This window comes from Protopterus annectens, chromosome 2.part1 (assembly GCF_019279795.1).
Source record: "Protopterus annectens isolate FY-2018-M chromosome 2.part1, PAN1.0, whole genome shotgun sequence".
In the NCBI taxonomy this organism is placed as follows: Eukaryota; Metazoa; Chordata; order Ceratodontiformes; family Protopteridae; genus Protopterus; species Protopterus annectens.
In genome coordinates, this window is record NC_056729.1 from 264,268,472 (window position 1) to 264,284,178 (window position 15,707).

Genomic DNA, 15,707 nt, shown 5'->3' on the forward strand with positions numbered 1-15,707 from the left:
TTTCCTTCATCCTTCACTTTCTAGATCATATTTTCAGGTAACCATTTAAAATAGTACCTCATCAAAAATCTGGACTTATATTTTACAACGTCCGACAATGATATCTCTCAGAAAATTCTTCTGTGTCTGAGAAAGAGTAATCTCAGCGTTATTAGGTTACTGCTAGGCTAACTGCCTTTGTAGACCATTTTAAGCCTAGCCACTTACCCCATGCAAGAATCAAACCCTGCACCTTGTGTTTGTAAGTTAAACACCTTAGCCAGTATGCCGGCCTCTTTTATTCTACAAAATCTGAGCATACAGTAAATGATCTGAGAGCCCGAACATATTATTGTACTTCAACCTCTTAAACAGATGCTATATATAAGCAAACCCATTTCTGTTTTTAAATTCCCTCACTTATACATAAAGATTATTATTTCTCTACCTTATAACACTTGAAAGTCTTTTATAACCTCCCTACTGACTTTCACATCCCGACTGCCTTCTTTTTTATCTTCCTCTAGTATCACAACAAAAACCTCCCATAGTTACTATAGCTATACTAATTCTTAAGCATTTTTACTTTTCTGCAAACATCGTATTTCTTTCTTTCTTTTACTACTCAGTACTTTCACAAATTACACTTAACCTAATCTTTCTTTCAATAATGTTACAATCCATTACAATGATTGTTCTAATACCTGTTCTTACTAAATGAACAATTATGTCTGCTGATATAAGCGATACTAAAATTCCCGAACAAGTACAGCATCCCATTCTCCCTACAATTTCCCTTCCCACTGTATTTTAATAACTCCTTCTGTTCTTCTGTGGTGATGTCACATAGTATGTAATGAGTAAGCATATTACATCATGTTAACATTTTCTCACATTTGCAATATAATAAATATTCTGTTAATGTTTTTTTATACTTGACATCCAAAGAAAGAAATGAACAATTATTCATTTCATTTTTGTGTCTGCATTTCTTTGTATTATTTTATTTTTGTATCCCTTATTCTGCTTATTTATATTTATTTCCAACTGCTAACAAGGATACTCTGACTAAGCAAAATCATATTTTCATTGAAGGCCTTGGGAGAAAAGCTTAACAGACTTATAGAAGAGTAAAAAATATGTGCAATAGCAATACTTTATGCATTCACAAAGTAACATATCACAGTCAGTGATAGCAAGCATTCAGTCAGAGCCATGTGTCATAAATACAGAAAATGTACAAATGATCAACATTATCATTTTTTACTTTCAATGAGTCAGTGATAAGAAAAATAAAATAAAAAAGTAAAGTGACATGTTTTCATTGTTATAAAGCAATAGAGTTAAAGTATTCAAGATATATTCTTGGGAGTGAAGAGAGGAGAAAGGTGTAGAGATAATGGAAAGAAGAAACAGAAAAAATAGGATACAGTTAGATAAAAGAAAAGTTGACAGGTAAACAAATTGAAAAGAAAATGCTTCCTATTGATACTGATGTTCCTCCTTCAACATGTTGTTCATCATTTTGCAATTTTCAAATCTGTTTTTAGTTCATTTGTTTTCAAACTCTGAGTATCTTTCTAACTTATTTAATTTGCAGAATCTTCCCCAGAACTTCCACCCTCATTTCATTTTCCTCAAGACAAGTTGTGCTTTTAAACCTAATTCCTGCCCTATATGTTCTTCTTGAATTTTTTCTGACTTTTCATTGTGTTCCTCTGCCACTTGTTCAGTCTCACAAACTACAAATGGTCTTTTTGTTTACAACTAGTATATAATACTCCACAATTTCTTGCTACATGCCCTACTTTCCCACAATGTTTACATATTTTCTTTGTGCATGTATTTGTTAAATCTGTAATGTACTTACCCCACAGTAGTAGCACATTTTTGACTGACAACTGTAATCTCACAGTATCCCTCACCCCTGTCCACACCTATTTTTACTCACTTTTTGTAACAGAATGAACCATTCTGCATGCATTTTCAAAATAACCTTTAATGTCTTTTTCAGACAGAATGTCTGCTTAAAATGCTAGAGTAAGTCTATTTTTAAAGACATTCACTGTCGCTGTAAAGGCATAATCATTCAATGAAAGCAAACATCTTTTCATTTCAAGTTGTGCTACAAAGTTCTAAAGCAACTCAAAAGTTACTTCACAAAAGCACTTACTCCCCAGGTGCATAAAGAGCAAATGACTACAGCAGGAAAACCTAATGGCTGAATGAATTTGTCCCAAAGGTAATACCTATGTACAGCACAGTTTTTCTTAACGGACATTCTTATCAGTCTGTTCCTCTCAGCAATTTTCTTCTCTAAGTACTGCTCAGCTGCCGTTGACACTGCCACATGGCTTTGTCTCACTTCCTGAATGCCTTCGTCCACCTCCACTACCTCTCACTGCATCTTTGTTTGCTTTCACCATTACATACTTCCAACTTGCCCCTTCCTGCCATACACAAATATCCCTGCAGTATACCATTACCTTCATCTGCCATACATTTGTCAACAACATTAGACTACAAGACAGACATTTATTTACTAGGTTCCCCTCCATGAATCATTTTTAATACAGTAGTATCAAGCCACCATCCAGCATATCTGTAACCAGAAATTATGAAATATGTCCACTGTTTTCCATCTATCAGTGCACATCATTTCTTTACAGAGATTCACCTCTGTCTCTGGCTCAGTCAGTCTCTCTCCTACATTCTTTTGCAAAAAGACTTTACAGCTTCCCCTTGCAAAGAGTAGGGAAATTTCCCCTAGTCAGCAGGAATGCCACGCTGGGGTTCCACTGAAAAAAGGCTATTGGTCTAGTGGGACTAGCCTGGTTAAGAAAGTACAAACAAGTAAGCAAGCAAACACACAAAGTGCAAACCCTTAACTGATATTGTAGTAACTGCATAAGGCAAGAGATCGACAGTTGTGTTTTGCTCTAATTCTTGATCTGAGAGGTACGTTTGATACAGTGCATCATAACATTTCTATTTGTTTACCTCTTACCTCTCAGGTTATTGTCTTACAGTGGTGTCAGATTTAAAGTCCTCTATATACTATATACTGGAATGTGATATTCTACAGGGTTCTACATCAGTCCTGCTGTTGTACACCATTTATTTGCAGCCCATCACTGAAGGCTTCCTATCAGTCTTATATGGATAGTATCTATCTAAACGTACTTCATTCATGAGTCTGGTCCTGATGTCTCGACACTGGAACATTACCTTCCATGACTGAAGTAGTAGTAGTGGTGCATTCCAATGTATATCCACCTCATCTGCTTCTCTTTTCCCATCTTACTATTTAGGAAGAGATTGAAATTTGTGTCCCAAGCCTGTGATCTTGGCACTGTTCCTGATGACAGGTTAAGATTAAAGGCCAAGTGTCAGCTGTTGTCAAAACATGTCATTTTTTTCACCTAATAAATATTAGTCAGGTCTGGAACTTGATTCCCTCGCTAGACTCATGTACAACGATTTATGCCTGGGTGTCTTCTTGCCTAGACTACTGCCATGCTCTTTACCTAGGACTGTCAGATGGTGACATGGTGTAATTGCACAAGGTACGAAAATCTGTGGCAAGGTTGTCGACAGGTAGTTCCTACTTCTATCATACCATTCCTCTTTTGTAGGATTTGTACTGCTTATCACTTGCAGCCAGTTCAAACTTGTTAGTGACACAATGACCCTGCATGATCTAAGGCATGCCTATTTAAGTGAGCTTTGGGCTCCTTGTGACATGGCAAGGCTCCTTAGGTCATCAGGGGAGGAGCTGCTAGTTGCTCCAAGAACACACAAAGAGTGCTCTGGGGGTTTACCTTTTGCTTATTGTGCACCAGTCCTCTATTTATCTAATCCTATCACCTCCACGATTGTACTCCATTCAGCAAGCCAGCATCACTGTTGTCCTGGCTGGTTTTAATGCTGTTATCTATGGGACAACAAAGGCAGACTACACAATGGTGGTTGCACATGTCAGCACAGAGATTTTCCTCCTCTGCAGGTAAGCTACAACAGTACCTTGGCTATGAAATAAGGGAAGCCTACTGGATTTGTCTACTATAACATATGTGCTGTAAGTCCATACTGTCTGGGGATCTGCTCCAGCTGCCACCTTCTAGCTAACTAGATAAGCCACAACATATGAACATTTGAATATAATAATCCCTCACCATTTCCCTACTAATATGTAACTAAAAACCATCCCATTAAAAAAGTGCCCCAAGTATCCACAAAAATATTATATATAAATATACATTTCCTTGCAGAAAAGAGGCCTCCAGTACTCCATTCAATAATATCACAATCCATCTATAAAAGGGTATATTAATATAATATTTTCTATTATAGATGTTTCTTCCTTTGCCTCCCAGTATCCTAAAGCACTCATTGTTATTCCCATATATCTTTCAAGTTTAATCACTAACACTGTTTCTCTTCAAGATGTGCTTTTCTCTACAGGAACTGTGCTTCCCAGGTGAATCACTTTGCATGATTTTGCATTGCACTAAGGTACTACCATTTTAACCTCTTCTCTAACTCTCTTAGGTCATCTTCACCATTTATTTCATTTCTGTGCTGTGCATCAGCTCTGTTTATATTACTTGCAAAATGACACATTTTCTTCTAGAAGATCTGTAATGTCAATTATGAAGACCTTAAAAGGGTCAGATTCAGCTATAGACTCCGTGGTATCCATTAGCATCCAGCTTTCTTCAGAGTGAATTCATTTATGTTTACCTTCTCTGTCCAATATTCCTTTCAGCATTATATGGATGCCTCCACCAACGTTACTACAGAGTTGTTAATCTGTTCAGTATCAGCAACAAAATGTCATAGGTTCATAGATTGAACGATGGCTACTAGGCTATCAGCTCAAGAGACATTTTAAGCCTAGCCAAGCTTATTCCAAATTTACCAAGATTTTTGCTGACATGTGTTACTATCCCAATGAATTTTACAGTTACAGTATAGGTTTGTGAACATCAAGCAGTCATTGACTGCCCCTGTCTGCTAGGGATATAGGTGCCTGCCAGAGGTAACTTTATGATTTCCCATCCATTTGTCCAAGCTGCATTTGCATGGGCTTTAGGATGAATGTTTCTTCACATGGATAGGAAGCCTGTTCCAGAGAAGGGTAACCTTTGAGATACATACCCGGCCCTCCAATAGGTCCTGTTTAGGTTCCAGACAAGGTGTACACCTTTAGAATGGGTATTTGTGATGCAATCACTTTAAGATATGTGCAACAAAGCCATGAGTGTGTGATGAGACGATACCTCATAGACTAGGCACAGATCACTGCTCAACAGTCAGTAGGAAACGTAGTACAGGGATGGTGCTTTGAGACAGTCCTCATTGGACTTGTTGTTTACTCCCTTTATTCTTTTTATGAGGGACCTCTGTGGTCTCTAAAACTGTTAGTGCCTGCTCAGGTACATGTCAAAGGATGCATTGCACTCAATGACTAGACTGAACAGAGCAAAGTCCAGTCAAACATTGACCTCCTTGCACCTGGATGCCATGCCTTTTATATATATAAATTGTGCAGCATAGAATGATTGTCGTACCACAGTAGATATGTGATGGTCAAAGGTCACTTTACTGTTAACATGCATTCCCATATCCCTGACCACTGGCTCTACTTTTAGGGGTGTATTATCAATGTGGTCATTTCCAGGGGTGGCCATCTTTCCAAAGGGTACTAGTATGCTGACAGATCTGCTAAGAAGAGCAGTTAGAATGATGACCAGCAAATTCCAGCATTCTTTAAAAAATGCATAGTAAAGATTAAGTGGAACCATGGCCATGCCCACATTTAGATTTAAAAAGACTATCAGAACATTGATTCTATGAATGGATAGCAATCACTACTTTATATTAACATCTCAATTGCTTTGTGGAGTGGATCTGGGAGTCTGTATTCTTTTGTGAACAGAAGAATTTAATGCCACCCCATGCATTTTCACTTTCTTTCCCTCTCCATTCCCGTTCCACTTCCTAAAGACTTGTCATCACTCCCTTTGTCCTTCTTTGTTACCTTATACACCGATACAATATTTATCTTGCTCGTAACCAAACTGGCTATCCTTTTCTCAGCTGTGGTTCTTGCTCTTCTGATTGCCTTCCTTGGGAGCATGTCATGCCCGCGAACATAATTTCGATGACCAGAAGAACAGCAAGTACTTTTTGCCAAAATTACATTTGATAACAGTGGAGTTTACTTTTTTCTCCTCTGTTGTGTGACCTCAGAGTAGGTATATATAAGCCCGGGGTTGTGGTGTCGTGTCCTCCCCACATAGGTGATGCAGGCAGGCTTGGTCCTTATGCAAAAATAAAATTGTTGACTTGTTCATCAAAGCTGGTTTTGGCAAACGGTTTTCATTTTTTTTCCTGTTTGCTGAAATTACCTTTAATAACTCACCAAAAATCTACCTTCCTTTCATCTTCAGTTTATCCTTTGCTCAGTTTTGGCTTCTTGAATTTCTGACTGCCATCACACTGTATTCAGTGGGACCATACTTTGACATGTCATGTGTTTCTTTGGGCTTCCCTATGCTGAGTGCTACTTCTTAACCTCTGTTGATTGCAATACTGATAACTGCAGTTTTCCCCTTTGTTTTTAATGTGTATATCTATTTACAGTAGATTTTTGGTTCTGAAATCGAAATTTTGAACAATCCCCTTTGATCTTCCAAACCATCATCTTTCTTGTTTTCTAGAGGTTTACAAAAGTCTCTCTCACTTTTTTTGGAATCTTCCTTCTAAAGACCACAACTTTAATATTTGATTGCTTAGACTCATTAGTTAAGCTGCTTATGATCACAATTGGTGATCACTTGTCCCTGTTAGGATATGGATTTAACTCACTCACACCTACAGTACCTTTTTGATATACTTACAGTTAATACCCATAGCTCCTTATGTTATCCATATTATTTTTGGATCTGTCTTCTTTAACTAAGTGACTTACCAACTAATAAATCATGCAACTCCTTTTATTTAGCCTAGCAAATTGCCAAAGGAAATTCACCAGACTCTAAAAAGGTAAACATTCTCTTACACTCAGCACTGATCCAGCCAGTAGAGAGAAATCTCACTAAATACATTAAACAACTAGCAAGCACCCAAGCATTTTTTAAACGAAATTACAAACATCATAGAAAAGGCAAGGATTTATTAAAACATTACACTAAGAATGTTAATCTGAGATGTCCTCCAGGGGGAGAAGTTAATCACCGTTTGACACTTCTTATTCATATTTTCATATTTATGATTATACTTCCATAACTGAGAGACTTGCATGCTATCGAGGGGTATGGTGTGAAATACCATGGTGAGAGACAGGGGAATTCATTGTCAATGTCCATTTATATCACACTGTAATTGAGATATTGCTAGCTGTTTGTTAGCAATTATGAAAATGAGCACTATTTCTATATGCACTTAACATTTTTTAACAGAAATGACTTGCAAACTGCTGCATGGTATCAGGTGAAACCTTAGATGTTGTTGAAGAAAACTGGCTTTGATATTTGCATATAATTATAATATTTACAGAAAACTATGCATGCACTGATTATTATCACTGCAAAGAACACTGATAACATTGTTATTTGTACAGTTTCAATAGCTTTTATTGTTCATAAAATATTTACGTTTCTTTATGTTATGCTTTTGAAGTTGATTTTTCAGAAAATGTTGTGGAATGTGAGGATGTGTGTAGGCTGCTAGGGGTGTGACATTCCACACCACATGGGTATTAAAGAGTTAATTGTCAGTGCCTGGGCTGTTGTAGGATCTCAGGGAGGATGCTTCTGTAAGAGGCTGCTATAACCAGGATGCTTAGTAAGTATTTGCATTTTCTAAAGTTGGAAGACTTTTTAAAGAGATTCACCCAACTACACCATGACTTACATATGATTCTTCATAGATTTTCCAGCGCCCCTAAGTTTTATGACCATAAGTTTTATGACCATTCACACCTTACTAGTACCCTCTCTCAGGCTGTACCTCCTTGCTTTGGGTGGGGGTACATACCAATCAATCCTGGAGTAAATTTGTTGATTACCATCCAGTCATCTAGTCTATGTAGAGTTGCACTGCTTAAGGGATCTAGGGCTGTTAGCCTAGTAACCTTCTATGAACCTATACTCCTGGGGTTGTACCTTTGTCCTTTCTGGACAAAGGAAGTTATTAACTACCTAGACCCTTACCTCTGTGAACTTCACTCACTTAACCACCAACAACTGGTACAATTCGGTTAAATATGGCTAGGCTTGTAAGGGCTGTAGGGCCGTTAGCCTAGTAATCTTCCCTGAACCTATGAATCTGTGAACATGCAGGCAAAATTTATTCCACAGACTTAGGAGATGTTGTGTTATAAACCTGTTCCTACACCATGTTTTATTTATCTCTTGGTGAAGATTTAGGTCACTGTTTCTGGTATTGGTGATGACATTTGATTTGCAGAGCAACAGTACAGCCAGTACAATAGATTCACTAATGCCACTATAAGCCAGACTGAGATACCCACTTAACCATCTACACAAGAATGAATAAAGGGATAAAACTTCCAGTCTCTTCTTGGTAGCTTAGTGGCTTAAGGCCTGTGATATTTCTGATTAAAAATCTTTGGGAAGTTTCTAGTTGTTTGATATATTTAGTGGGATTTATCCCAACTGTCCTGATCAATACAGAGCTTTATAGGAGAATGTTTACCTTGTTAGACCTTGGTGAATTTTCTTTGGCAATGATCTTGGCTAAATAAAAGGATTTGCTGACAGCCATTGTCACACGATGTTCAAAAGAGAGCAAGCTATCAAGCCAAGCACCCAAGTCCCTTACTTACATTTTCATTTTGCAGTGGTGTGCTGTCTATACAATATGATGAGGAGAGGGGTATGATGATACTACACTTTTTGGCATTTAATGCAAGTCCATTTTAGTACACCAAAAATTTTCTAGGAAAAGTTCAATCCTGAAGGTTTGGGTGCCGTAGGATGACTTAACAGCATCCCCCAGTTTGTAGTTGTCTGCAAACTTTGTTAGCCTGAGGTGTTGGAGATCTGAGAAGTAAATACCAAAAAAGCTCCCAGCATCATGTCCTAAACGATGTCATTGGACACATTTATACCTCCTGATAAGACACTAGCAACTTGCACTGTGTAGGTCAGTTTGCTATCCATCTTACCACATATGGGTCAATTGTTAAAGCATTTAGCTCTTGTATGATGCCAACATGGGAAATGGTGTCAAAGGCCTTTGGCAAATCAGGATACTCCTTATGAACTGCATGGTCATCATCTATAACCTCTGTAATCCTTTCAAAAACATTTTCCAGATTAAATCAACAGGATTTACCCTTCACAAATCCAAACTGTTGGGGGTTAAATCCATCAAGATTCTTAATGTCTCTGTTTATGATATCAGTTATAATACTGTTCACAGATTTATGAGGTTTGCAAGGCTGACAGATCTATAATTGCACGGGACAGTTGTAACGCCACTCTTATGGAAGGACATCACCATTGCTGTACACCATTCATCAGGGGTAAAACCAGTAGCTAAACTTAGGTTAAACAGTCTGTGTTTGCAATGGCAAGTTTAACACTATTATTTAAGCAAGTAGATATATTGTTAGGTCCTGTGAAGAAAAACGTTTGGTCTTGGTTAGAACATTCAGTAAATGGTCTTTAGAAATAATTGGGTGAGTAAGAGATTCAGATATTTTCAGACTTTGTGTAGATGTCTTGGGGGTTGAACTTGCCTCAAAATTTGTTTGCAAGGATACTGGCAATGTCTAGTGGGTCAGAACATGTGGTGCCATTATTAGTAAGTTTTGAGCAAGGTATTGTTTTTAAAGTTTGTATAGAAGAATTTGTAATTATGTTTTTTGTAATGCTTTTGCTATTATCCTTCAGAAGAGGGATTTTGGATCAACTAAATAATTTAAGGAATTGCTTCTATTGTATAGTGTGTTTATGGCAGTGGACCACTAGTATAGTTTGTTTTAGAATTTTCCATAATACTTGTTTCTGGTAGCCCTATGTATTTGTTTAAATGGTTGCAGAACTCCTTAGCAAAGCTTATTGCCATATTAAGGTCAGGGGAGACGCGGTCATAACTGAATTTTGATATTTGATATAGAGTAGGTTGACGTTGGCATGCTTGTAAGTCCTTAAATTCATTGCTGACTCATATTCATTGCTTAAATTCTGTTGTAACTAGCCTGGAAATGCCTTAAGGCAAACACAAGTCCTGAACCAGCCTGGCTTTCACTCCTCTCATAAGAACAAACTAGGGTTTAATACCAGCAGTTAGACCATTTAAAGGGCAAAATACAGTGCTGCTATTTATTGGAATTACTAACATAGGCTTAAATAGCTTAACTAAAGCAGATGCAGACTGCTAACACAAATAAAAAGTACATCAAGAAATAAAATATCTTCACTTATCTCTGTTGCTGAATATACTGGACCTATCTTAAGCCAGCAGTCTTGGTGGTTGTTTGAGTTAGCTACCCTTAATATAAATGTATTTTTTGGTAGGTCCTCCTGGTCTCATCTTATCTGCTCACACTACTAAGCTCTAGTGAATCAAACTGTAATGTTTCACCCCTTTCACTATTAGAGCCTGAGACACCTTCTGTTTCATATCGCCCTACCTATTTAATACTGCATTTAATTTACTCATCTAAACACAACGGACAAGATAGAAGGTCAGCCTGCTGGTTTCATCTCTGGTGTCAGCCTTTTAGCTCTAGGTCTCCTAAGACAATGTACAAAACTGCCTTATGCTCACAGACAATGAACTGATAATTCCATCTACGAAAGTTGTAAATACCTGGTTAATATGGTTGCTTCCTTCTCACCTATAAACCTTCCCCTGTAAGCTTCATACACCTCCACTACAATCCTCTAATCATAACAAAATGTCTTATGCTGAGGCTGTAAAACAATTACTCCCAGAGCCTCCAATAATGACACAATTAGGTCTTAGCAAAAATCTTACCACTCATCTACCCCATGCATACCTCCCATAAACAGTCACTCTGTGCAAAAACATTCCAAATATATCACTCTGAACCAGAGCAGCAAAATAAATATTTAGTGATGGGTGACTCTGTTGTCAGACATGCTGAGTCATCACTCACAAGTGTGAAGAAGGAAAGGGTTACAGTGCGTTGTCTTTCAGGCACCAGGATGTCAAACTTTACAAGGCCCCTTAGGACCCCAACTCCTGACAAATATGACTATGACAGGGTAGTGGAAAGTGCCCGTGAACAACTTGAGATGCAAAGCCTTGAGGGATATGCAGAGAGATGCATCAGAATTTTCCAAGTGTGTGTTACAAATGCAGTTAAGATATTATTCTTGCGTGTAACTCTTCATTTCCCTTGAATTATGTGTATATACAAAGAAAAGAGAATTTGTTTTAATAATTGCTTAAATAGTTGGTGTCTCATTCCAGGGGGGTCCAGTCCACCTCAACACACAACAAGATGCTTAACAGTCCAGCTTGCTTTACTAAGGATGGCCTTCACATCTAGCTTCAAGGCTTTCATGTACTGACTACAGATTTTGCTATCCCCTAGTGCCTTTGATAGGTAATGTCCAGTTAATGGACATTCCAATGTAACAACATTTCAGTCCCAAAATTAGATCAGATTAAGGTGGCTTTCCTCAATGCCAGAAGTCTAAACAATAAATTACCTGATCTTCAGGCATTCCTGCAGTTGGAAAACAGCCATCTCTGCACAGTTACTAAAACTTGGTTTAAATGTAAACACAGAGCTTCCCTTTATACCTGGAGTTTGTGCTTTTCATGCCATCAGACCCAGTGGCAACTGCAGTGGGTCTCCATATTTCTCAAGAAACATAGGTCTGTCAGGCAGACCACTTGCAAACTGAGCTCACTGAACTAGTTAAGATTAATTATCAACTAATAGCCTGTTACAGAGTAACGTCTTTCTCCTCTGATGACCATATAGGATTCCTCATGTACTCTAAGTGATCTTCCTCCCTATTAACAAAAACTCCCTTATTTTGAGTATCCTTAATTGTTCTTCAATAAACTGATTCCTTGGTGTTCTGAATAATTACCCTGCTAGCAAAAATTCCCCTTATTTTATATAACTATAACTACCCTTCAATAAACTGCAACACCTATACCTCAAATGTTGGATATGCCCAAAAAAAGTCCAAGACTCAAGCAAAAATTCTGTTGAGCAGTTAGTAATTACCTGATTCTTACAAATATGGTCACATCTTGCACTACTCCTCTGGTATCTGCTTCCCATGTGAAGTCTGACAATAAACCTGTGGCCTTCTCTTTTAAACTCTCAGAAATCTCCTTCAACAAGCCCCCAGTGAATTTTACTTTCCCTTCAGCATAATACAGCAAGGGAAGTTCCTATTAGTAGGCTGCTCCAAATAATTGTAATTTTACTAAAGCAAAAAAGGGTATAAACAAGAAACGCTGTAAATATGACAGTTTAAGAATTTAATATAATGTTCCTTGGTCTCAAGATAACAACTTTTCTTCTAAAGGTTTGTACAGATATTTCAGTTCAGTGGTTACTTTGACTGTAGTAATACTGGTTTAGTATACTGGCAACCTGTGACCGTGGAACTATTTATGAAGCTAAAAACATATAAAACATATTTACTTTCCTTACTAGGATAGTGAAGCATATTTCTCATAAAAGGAACAGATAAAGTAATATTTTGCATTAACATACTAGACTATACAAGTAAATCAATCACAATGTAATTTTATTTTGTGGATATAGAACATGAGATGTTAGGACGCAGGGAAAATATTCTGATATATTTTTTTTTTTTGGAAAATAAGGCCTAAATAACTAGTTTTATATTTGAAAAGCTCATTATCACCAATGATTAAATGATGTATTTGAAAATTCTTCCTTTCTAGAACAAATAAAAGACTATTTTAATTGTAAAAAAAGGAATGCATTATATTTATACATGATGCACTGATATCAGTAGAGTGTGGGTCACAGCACACAAACAGATTTTGTAAAAGACTGTAAAACTTCCTTTGGAGGACTAGAGGTGAAACCACCATGAACTTTGTTCATGTTGTAGTATGACAGTAAAATATTTTGAACACTGTTAACATTTACTGCTTTCCTGAAATTGCTTTTCCAACACTTATCACCACACTTCCAGCCTCCATCTTGTCTAAGCCTGCTGTCACTTTCTTACTCCTTGTGATGCACAGTGCTGTACCTCCTCCAGCCTCCATCTTGTCTAAGCCTGCTGTCACTTTCTTACTCCTTGTGATGCACAGTGCTGTACCTCCTCCAGCCTCCATCTTGTCTAAGCCTGCTGTCACTTTCTTACTCCCTGTGATGCACAGTGCTGTACCTCCTCCAGCCTCCATCTTGTCTAAGCCTGCTGTCAGTTTCTTGCTTCTTGTGATGCACAGTGCTGTACCTCCCCCACTCGCCATCTTGTCTAAGCCTGCTGTCATTTACTTACACCTTGTGATGCACAGTGCTGTATCTCCTTTCACTTCACTGTTTGTTTCTTTAGCTCTGATTAAATCTCCGTATTTAACTGACATACTCACTGCACAGATTGGATGAGTAGGTTTTATTCTTTTCATTTTTCTCTCTCTATACCAAAATGTTTCAGTAAGTATCATATCATCATCAAGATGCTGTTCGTTTATGAATGCTGTTCCATTTATTAGGGCAGCTGTATACAATATGGGCATTGGTATTCTTTAGTGGCTGTTTGGTTTTACTACTTTCTCCAGTTGCTCTATTATTGCTCTTTTATCTATTAATCAGTTCTCTTTTTCTCACTTTCATTAAATATTTTGATATTTTTCCTTGAAGAAGCAATTATCTTCCCTTTTCTTTCAATGTGTGTCAATGTGACTGATCTAAATGTTTGAATGAAGTATTTTACTTAAATCCTCTTTTCCCTTCAGTGACAGCTTCAGTCTTTCAGGTGTAGGTCTGCATTCACCCAGATGGATCTTTCTTTCCCAGTAAAGGCAAAGCTTGAGTTATGCATCAATTATCTACCATTTTTGATCAAACACATATAAGTTATATTCATAACTTAAAGGTCTCAGTAACATTTTTATTTTCTTAGTTTAATATTTTTATTTTGTGTCTGTCTAGTACCTCCAATAACTTTTCAACCAACTGCTGTCTACTAGTTCAGAATATTCTTGGGCTGTGATCTGTCATATTGGTCATATGAAAGCATTCTATAATACTTCTTTAGAATGCTTATCTTTTTGATTTTTATACTGAATTATTATTTATCAATCTCCCACCTTGAACTGTACACCCTCTTCATTTAGTGGCATGGAATCGAACAGCCCCTCTTACTCTTGTACAGCAGGGATTGTTAGTCCCACTGTAGTTATTGTAGCGAACTGTGGCTGGGGATCACAAGCCAGGGAGCATTAGAGTTTTATCTATTTATGCAAAGACTGGTTAAGGCTATTCAGACTTGGCATCTACCAGCTTCTGGCCTGAACTCTTTAAACTTTGTACTTTCAAAATATCCCACACCATTACCTTAGATGGCAGAACTTGCCACTATATCCCACCTGTCCAAGCTGTCCCTCTGATGCAGGGGGTGATAGTCAAACAACAGTTTCTAGTGGAAGAAGTTCACATGCCAATAGGCCAACCTTATTTTCCTGCTGTGTCCTACCCTGGGTTACAACAGTGAGACGTGCCAATTAAACCCTATTGCTCCTTACCATTGCAAGATGATAGCTTTTGTAAAACTTTAATCTGAAGTTAAATTTTGTCCAGAGCACTGCTACATCTTAGTGATTATCTGCTGTAACTGTATATATATACAAACATGCATAATTAAGGCCTAGTGTACTTTTTAACTTTATCAATGGCACACTTGATCAGCTTAAACTCTTACAGGTAAGAGCAAATGAAGAAAACAGTATCTTACCATAGATGACAGGGAGATGTACAAGAACATGCCACCAGCAACACCAAATATGTAGTTTGGGCTGAATTTGGTGCCAACTAGTACTCCAAATGCTAAGCCAATGTAACAAGAACATGCTGACATAAAATTGAAGAAGAGAGCCTGTCGAGTACTCATGCCAGAATTTATCAAGATAACAAAATCCCCTAAAAGAGAAAGAAAATACTGATTTAACATGATATAATGAAGTGTATATATAGCATTACTGTTGCTTGCAACATCACAAAATGTACCTGAAAATGCAAACTGACAAATTACTGTATTTTACTGATTTATATACGTTCTCTTGTTGTTTCTGCATGACAAAAACATGAAAGTAGGTAGTGCATTATCAATTCAAATATAAACATGCCAAATAACTCTGACATTAATGCTGAACCACACAAATGTTGTGGGTGATAGTGCAAGAAATATTATCCCACATAAGTTGTTTTACCTACAGGGTAAATGTAAAACAGGAACAACTAAAAGCACAGGAAAAGCAGAACACATGATGATAGCGAGATGGTTGCAGCTGTTAGTTTTTCTCTAAAAATAAAGTATTACAGTCTGTCTTCAAAAGATGCAAATATTGCAACATATCTTATGTACGGGTAGGAGCTTGTATGTGTGAGTATAAGGGTTAGCTAGACTATATCATGAACTGGGCAAATGCATTCTTGCATTTATATTCTTCCAAACAGTAAGATGCTATTCAGTGACTGGAACACAGACTGGTACATGTAC

At 37.4% G+C, this 15,707-nt stretch overlaps 1 protein-coding gene across 1 annotated transcript in view; it reads right to left on the reverse strand.

Moving 5' to 3' along the window:
- The window catches only part of SLC39A8 (solute carrier family 39 member 8), an 895,133-nt gene that overhangs the window by 67,889 nt on the left and 811,537 nt on the right, over positions 1-15,707 (reverse strand). Inside the window, exon 8 of the mRNA XM_044062117.1 lies at positions 14,943-15,127. Coding sequence (XP_043918052.1) covers positions 14,943-15,127 — 185 coding nt within the window. The remainder of the gene's footprint in view (positions 1-14,942; positions 15,128-15,707) is intronic.